The following is a 7,338-nucleotide window of genomic DNA, read 5'->3' as shown; positions in this document are numbered from 1 at the left end:
CCAGCCGCGAGCGGCGGCTGCGCGGCGGCTGCGCGGGGCGGCGGCCGCCCCTGAGGGCGCGGGCGGGAGGCGGCGGCTCCGCCGGGCCGGCCGCGACCGCAGCGAGCGCTGAGGCACAGCCCGGGGCACTCGGAGCACGCCGGGATCACAGAATCACTGAGGGCGCAAAAGACCTCCGAGATCATCCCGTCCAACCTATGAGCCAACACCACCGTGTCAACCGGACCGCAGCACGGAGTGCCAAGTCCAGTCTTTCCCTAAACACCCCTAGGGACGGTGACTCGAACCCGGGCAGCCCGTCCCAATGTTTAATCACCTACTCAGGAAATTCTTCCCAATGTTCAAATAGTGACACAGAGCGTTCCCATCTGCGCTGTGTGTTTGTTAGGTGTGTTGTTGCTGTGATCCAAACCACAACAAATTGCTGCCCCTGGGCACTACGGCGTAATGTGGGAAACTGGGGATATCCAGCGACTTCATGCCGTAGCTGTTTTTTCCCAGATGAACGAGCAAAGGACACCTCAATACTAAGAAGGCAGTGGCTTTGGCTATCCCAGGAAAGCTAGCCCAGCCTTGGAGATGCTGAAACACACACCCTTGGGATCATACAAATGTGCATTTAGGCCACCAGTGTTCAGTGGCAGCAGAGAGTAACTGACAAGGTGAGCAGCAGTTCTGTCAATTACTTTAGAAGACATGGAGCTCCATTCCACTAAATGACATAGTTGAATCCCACATGCTTTATTCACAATAAACTATTAATTTTGTCAATTCTGAAATGCCACAGTCTTCCTGAAAAAGTCTTTGCTTCTTGGGAATGCTGTTTTCAGTTTGCCTGCATGAAGCAGTGTATCTCTCAGAAATCAAGTTCTCCGTAGATTTTGTGGGACCTCAGCTCTGGTCCCTTCACCCCCCACAGGCAACTGAGAACCTCTTGCTTTGTCTCAGGCTTGCTGGCAAGACCAGATGGTCCTTCCCATGACAGAGTCCTGTTTGCAGGCCCTTTAAAAGAGCACTAAAGTGACCACAATTTATTAGCTGGTATAAACACACCTGAACATCTACTTCCACAAGCATGCCCATGGTCACACCAGCACCAGGATTGACAACCCTTTGGCCAAGCCAAGACTAAAACATGGTTCCAGTGAAATTATGTTCTTCTGGGACACCTCCTTGAAGTGTCAGGTCCTCAAATCCAAAGCCTATTTCCTAGTTAGTGCCTGCCCTAGAGGGAAAGATTTTCATACCTAAGATCAGTAAAATTTTTACCCTCTGAGCATTCCTTAATCAATCAGATCTGTCTAAAGAAAACTCAGTTGACAGAAAGTAACAGCATCATCTGTTCTCCTGTATTTTTTATATCAATGTAGGAAAAATTAGGTCAATGAGAAAGGCTATCCCCAACATTAGAGCTTCCTTACTGCACTCTTTCCTAGGAATATCCTGGGACTACTTAAAGCTGCTTGAGAAACCCACCTGACTTCCACAGGGGTGGTTACTGCCTTTAGCACAGCCTGGAATTGCTTTAATGAAGTATGGCTAGACCAGAGCACAGTGTGAAGAGAAGCAGAGCAGACAGAAGTATCAGTTGCTGATTCCCAGGAAAGCCTGGGTAGTTATGCATTCATTCCTTGGTACACTCTTGTGCTAAACACTGAGGCTTTTATAGAAACTCTGCAGTCACTGGCAAAATTGTCCCTGGTCTCAGTAGGCTTTATCTCCTGTTTGGCTGACTTATAGTTAAAGATCCATTCCTTTCTAGAGTGTACAGCCAGAAAGCAGGGTAGAGGGGATTTGAGGTACTGATTTCAAAGGTGTGCAAAAGCATTTCTTTGTCAGCGATAGAGTAAAATGACACAGTCTTCTTCTGTAGCTCCAGGAAAACTCCAACCTTCAGTGGTTTGTCCTTGTGTAATAATGTTTCTTGATCCTTATGCCATGCTGACAGCTGTTTTTTAGGACCTAGCCATTCTACACACCAGGAATGCTCAGTTCTTCCCAATTTGTCCCTTTTACCAATCATTTCATGAGCAACTCCAACAGCCCATCCATCGCTGTCCTTGGTAATTACTTCCCAGTAGTGGCACCCAGTAGAGAAGCCCTGTGAACACATGACTTGGCTGATGCAGAATCTTTTGGGGGATCGTTGATAACTGGTGGGGTGGCTGGAAACCATCACTCTCCTGTTCTGGGCTGTGAGTGCCAAGCGCTCGTGCACTCTTGTGGGATCAAAAGTCACATCATCTGCCCCTGGAACACAGAAAGGAAAATATTCTCACATGCAGGCAACAAGAAGGCAGGTGTATCCCTGTTCCAGAAAAGAAATAAAACCCAGTGATCAAACCATAAACCTGAATCAAAGTTCAAAAATCCTTAACCAAGCACTATCAACTGTATCCTAGGCATACTGAAACATTTAGCAGGCACAACTGTGTAAATATCCATGACAAACTCATATGCACTCCAGTGGAAAGGTGAAAGTACCCTGCACCCTAGAAGATGGATTTTATTCCAAGCCACAATATTTTTTTAAAAAATTACCTTTTTGTCAGTAATAAATGGGATGCTTACCTTCATAAAGCTTACAATCATCTGTTCACTGGGACAAGCTCTTACATATTTTATCAGCAGAAAAACATTTGCTTTCTGTGTTAAACTACAGCTGTAGTAGAGAGTGTTGACTGCAAAAATATTTCTGTCAAAATGATACTGAATTCAAGTAACAACTGGAGTAATTATAGCTTAACAGCAAAGATCAGGGAGGTGCAGTAACTGCCTGTACACCAGCTCAGACTCCACAGCCAACACAAGCTACCACACAGCTTACACAAAGCAGGTCTCTCATCTCTTTTTTATCCTACATCCGCACTCAGGTACAATGTTACATTATGTGTCAGGAACTGATTCATTCCCGGCAACTCCATTGTGTTTCCATGCTTCAGTAAACAGCCACATTTCCTGCTGATGTTGGCAAGGACAGTTTTCTTCAGCAAATCCAGTCTCAGAGTCACCTGGATGCTGTTAAGAGTCCTGCTGGCTTGGATACTTACACTGAGAAAACTGGCTGGAAATGGCTGGTTCAGGACTTTCAGCCGCAGGCTCTGGAAGTGATGAGCTGACACTTGGCTCCTGGTGTAAGTCTGGAGGCTGCACTAAATACAAAAATAAGTGAGGTGTTAAGGCATTTCTTCCAAATGCACATAGGAAGTATTTAAGCTTCTAAAGGAAAACACACCTTAAATAAATCCAGCTATTTGTTCAAGTGCAAAACAAGGAGTTGCTTTTTTTGATTGTATAAATTACAAAGGACGTGTAGGCAAACATTTTTACCCAAAATTAACAAACAGCCACATGCTGGTGTGGTCAGAAGGGAACTGTCAGAAAAGTGAGATGGGTAAAGCAGTTGGATTGTTCTATGCAGATAAAGCAGTTTCTGTCATAAAAATTTTTACAGTGTTCTTCAGTTTTTTGCTGAGTATCATGTTTCTTGTTTTATTTGCACATGCATTTCATAAGCACAAAGTAATTTTTTACTCTATTTGCTAGATCCACTGCCTTCAAGAAAAAGATTTCAAAATAAGGGAAACTCACCTGGTGGGAGTTGCTGAGCATAATTCTCCAAAAGTAAAATTTCCAAGTTTCTCTTAAGATCTTCTACAGCACTTTTAACAACATTAAGCTTTTCATCAAGTGTAATTTTATTTATTGTCAAAGGTGAGCCTTCGTACCTCTGCCTCTCACATAAGTCTGTCTAATAATGACAAAAAGATCAAGGGAAAGATGTAAACAGCAGCAGTTATTTAATCTTGCAGATCAGATTATAATATAGAGCCTGAGTGGAAAAAGAGCAGTGATCTCCTCAAAGAATCTTATTCTGTGTATCAAGTTTCCTTTATAGGACAGTTACCTGAGCAAACCAACCTGAAATCTCACAGAAAACAGCAAAGGATATTCTTATTAAAAAATAAAAAGACTGTGTTTTCCCCAAGAAAAACAAGAATGCAACTAATTTTTCTTTTATATATGCATTACAATTTCCTTAAGTGTTCATATGCATACACAAAGTTACTCTTTTTTAAACTTCCTTCTTCTAGAACCGAAACCAAAAGTTTGAAAATGTATTAGTGTGAGGAATGGGTAAACCTAGTGTGCCTAAATTTAGCAATTGTGGAAATCTACATCTGAAGTTGCTCTGTTAGTCTGTGTGTACAGTCTGTACAGGAGGAAACAGCCTTTTGGAGGCTGGATTCATCTCCTTTGCAGGTGGATATCTCAAGTAGGCCAGATAACACTGAAAGTACCCATTTTTCCTCACTGCCTGTAACGGGACCCTGGATCAGATGAATTCCAATGTGGGCACCTGTGCCTGGATCCTGGAAGTCCAATTCTGTCTCATGGCACTGCCCCACCCAGTGAGCCCCACTCCAAATTCCTGCTGGTTAACTTGCATCACTTGGCACTGTTGTTTTCAACATAAAAATGGCTCTACACAATCTGAAGTGCTTTAACTGCATCTTTTGAGGGCCCTTGATGTGTTTTCCGCAAGAAAACGGTTACAAAATATTTGATAACTCTGTGAGTTTTTAAACTCGCATATCTGTGTGTAAATACAAATTCTGGAAAATAAAAAGATCATGAAAGATCCCGACTTTAGATTTGATTTGAGGACTGGCTTTCAGCACTGCAGCTCCCACTTCATTCCAGCTCACCAATATCCTTGGAAAAAATCTAGTTCTGAATTCCATTCCTAGCCTGTGCCTCTTTCAGTACATTTTTTCCTCTGAATTTCTCACTCCAAACTCTCCCTGCTGACAGCAATGTCCATGGATTGGCACCATTGTCTCTATGAGAATGGTGCAGTGGGGACCTCAAAGGCGCTCTCAACGTATTCAGCTATCCCAGACAATGAACTTGAGTTTCTACTCATATTCTGCCACTTCATTTCATCACTTACAGTTTGGGCTTTGATGTCTGTGAGCTGGTGAATAGTCTCTTCAATTTTCTGTTGAGCAGCTTTTTGCTGTTGTTCAATGAACATCAGTGTGTTTCTCTCCTGTCTTTCAATATATTCCTTCATGCAACAGAAATCTCTAGTAACCTGGCTTTTGATATGAGATGTATATTCCTGAAAGACAGAAAATATGGAGTTCATTGTGTGGTAAGGAAACATACATGGAATACGAGAATTACTGTCCTATCTAATGTGTTCTTTGACTGACCCCTGCAGACCAGAAAACTTTATTCAAAGGAATGAAATATATTTTACACTATCCTGCATTACATGCAATGAGAGTTGGAGCATGTTAAGGATCATGACTATTTTATGGCCAGTGGACTCTGCTTAACAACTCAGAAAGTTCAATATTCCCTCTTATGATTTGTGATTTGCATCTAAATCTAACAGAATAATTCAGGCTACTCCTGGGATAAGCAGAAAAATGCAACAATGCACAACTCTAGTCGCCTTTGTACCAGTCAAGACAGAAATCAGTGCAGCTGATGGCATATATTCATTCTCATCAGTAAAAACAGAATTATGACAGAAAAGAAGGAAAGAAAAAGGCAGATTCCAGCTCTGAGCTGGAAGGCAACCCTGCAGTCAACCACATCTCCAGCCCAGAAAAGTGGAAACAGAAAGTTACTGTAGGTGATGAATGTACAGTGTGTACCTTTGCTTTATTGAGATCTTTCCTCAACAGGTGGATGGTCTCTGCAGTTATTTCCTGTTGCTTGGAGCTCTCCCATATCTCTTCCTCCTTCAAAGTGACACATTGGACTATTTACCTATATAAACCTCAGAGAAAGCATGACTAGGCTAAGCTGCAGGATAATAAAAATTCCCTACACGACTTACATTAGTTAAGCAATGGACTGTTTGAGGAGATGTCTGAAAGACACAATTCTGAGTAGGAATAATCACAAGTAAGTCAACATCAACAGTCACCAATTAATTACATGTTCAGCTATAACTGTGAGCTTCAATATGCTCTTAGCTTGATGGAAAAAGACACCTATGTGCTAAAATAATGAAGGTCAACACATCTTTCTCATCTCCTCCTCTGGGAGTCGTTTTAAGCAGAGATCTAGATCATAAATATTTCATGGCATTTTGTGCCATGAAGCTGGGTGGAGCTGTAGCACTAATAATGTTATGTGTCCTTTCAGCAGTCTCCAACGCAATGCTGATGCAGTAAGAAACACCCAGCACAAAGAAGTCACTTACTACTATTGTGCATCAGCTGAATATGTACAAGTATTAGTTCTTCTAATTCAACTATGCAGCTCTCACACACCACCCAAGAGCCCCAGCACTGTCAGCCGAACCCATCTGCTCAATGTGTTACTGCGCCGTGGGATGGAAACCCGGGCTGTCCCGAGGGTGCCGCTGGGTGCTGTCCCAGAATGTCGCGGGCAGTAGTCCCTGGGAGTCGGGGGATGCCACCGGGGGATGTCCCGAGGGAGTCGAGGGATGTCACCCCGGGATGTAATCCCGGAATGTCCCGGGGTGTCGCGGAGGAGCCCCAGGATGTCGGGGGGTGAAGCTCCCGGGTGTCGGACAGACCCGGGCTGCCTCCGGCCGTACCTTCTCCCCACGTCCCCGCCCCGCCGAGCTCAGGTGGTTGCAGGCAGCAGCTCCGTAGGCTTCCGGCTCCTCCTGCGTTTCTAAGTTTTCCTTCAGCTCCCGCGGGATGAGGCTGAGCAGCGCGGCCAGCTCGCGGTTGGGCCGCAGGTGCTGCAGCTCGAAGGCGCACCGGCAGAGCGGGCAGGCGGCGCGGGGCCGCCCCGCGCAGTACCGGAGGATGCAGCCCCGGCAGAAGCTGTGGCCGCAGCCCGTGAGCCGCACGGGCTCCGCGAAGAGCTGCAGGCAGCAGGAGCACTGCAGCTCCAGGACGCGCTGCAGCCTCTCGAGCTCGATGACGCCGGCCATGGCCCGGCCGGGCCCGGAGCGCAGCGGCCGCGCAGTTTCGGTTCCGCCGGCCCCTCCTCCGCTGCCGAGAGCGCCCCGGGCGCGCCGCTTCTGCCCCGCCCTGCTTTGCTCTATTCTGCTCCGCTCTTCTCACGTGCCTTGGTCGCACGATTTGGAGTGCGGGTGGAAATGGACTTTGACTCAGAACTCTCTAGGGCCTGGCCTTCACTTTCATTGACTGTCCAAAAAAGTCCCTGTTTTCTGCACTATTTCATTTCCGCCGTGAATTTCCCGATTTTGTAATAGTGAAAGTTGCTGACATGGGCAGTCTGCTGACCCAGCCGGGAGAGCAGTGGCACAGCACAGCACAGACCTTGTCTGACTGAAGTCCAGGCTCCTGGAGGGACCAAACCCTTCTGAGGTCATCCCGA

The 7,338-nt window shown here is 45.7% G+C and overlaps 1 protein-coding gene across 1 annotated transcript; it reads right to left on the bottom strand.

The window, feature by feature from the left end:
* Window positions 1-78: 78 nt before the first annotated feature.
* Window positions 79-6,949, bottom strand: RNF135 (ring finger protein 135). Its single transcript, XM_053994494.1, has 6 exons — window positions 6,584-6,949; window positions 5,670-5,756; window positions 4,955-5,125; window positions 3,592-3,751; window positions 3,051-3,152; window positions 79-2,250 (listed from the first exon to the last, which is right to left on the bottom strand). Exons 1-6 carry the CDS (start codon window positions 6,926-6,928, stop codon window positions 1,715-1,717), a joined length of 1,401 nt encoding a protein of 466 aa, XP_053850469.1. The 5' UTR covers window positions 6,929-6,949; the 3' UTR covers window positions 79-1,714.
* Between the last annotated feature and the right edge of the window lie 389 nt (window positions 6,950-7,338).

The sequence above is a fragment of the Vidua macroura genome, chromosome 19 (genome assembly GCF_024509145.1).
Source record: "Vidua macroura isolate BioBank_ID:100142 chromosome 19, ASM2450914v1, whole genome shotgun sequence".
NCBI lineage: Eukaryota > Metazoa > Chordata > Aves > Passeriformes > Viduidae > Vidua > Vidua macroura.
This window is presented reverse-complemented; position numbering and strand designations above follow the sequence as displayed.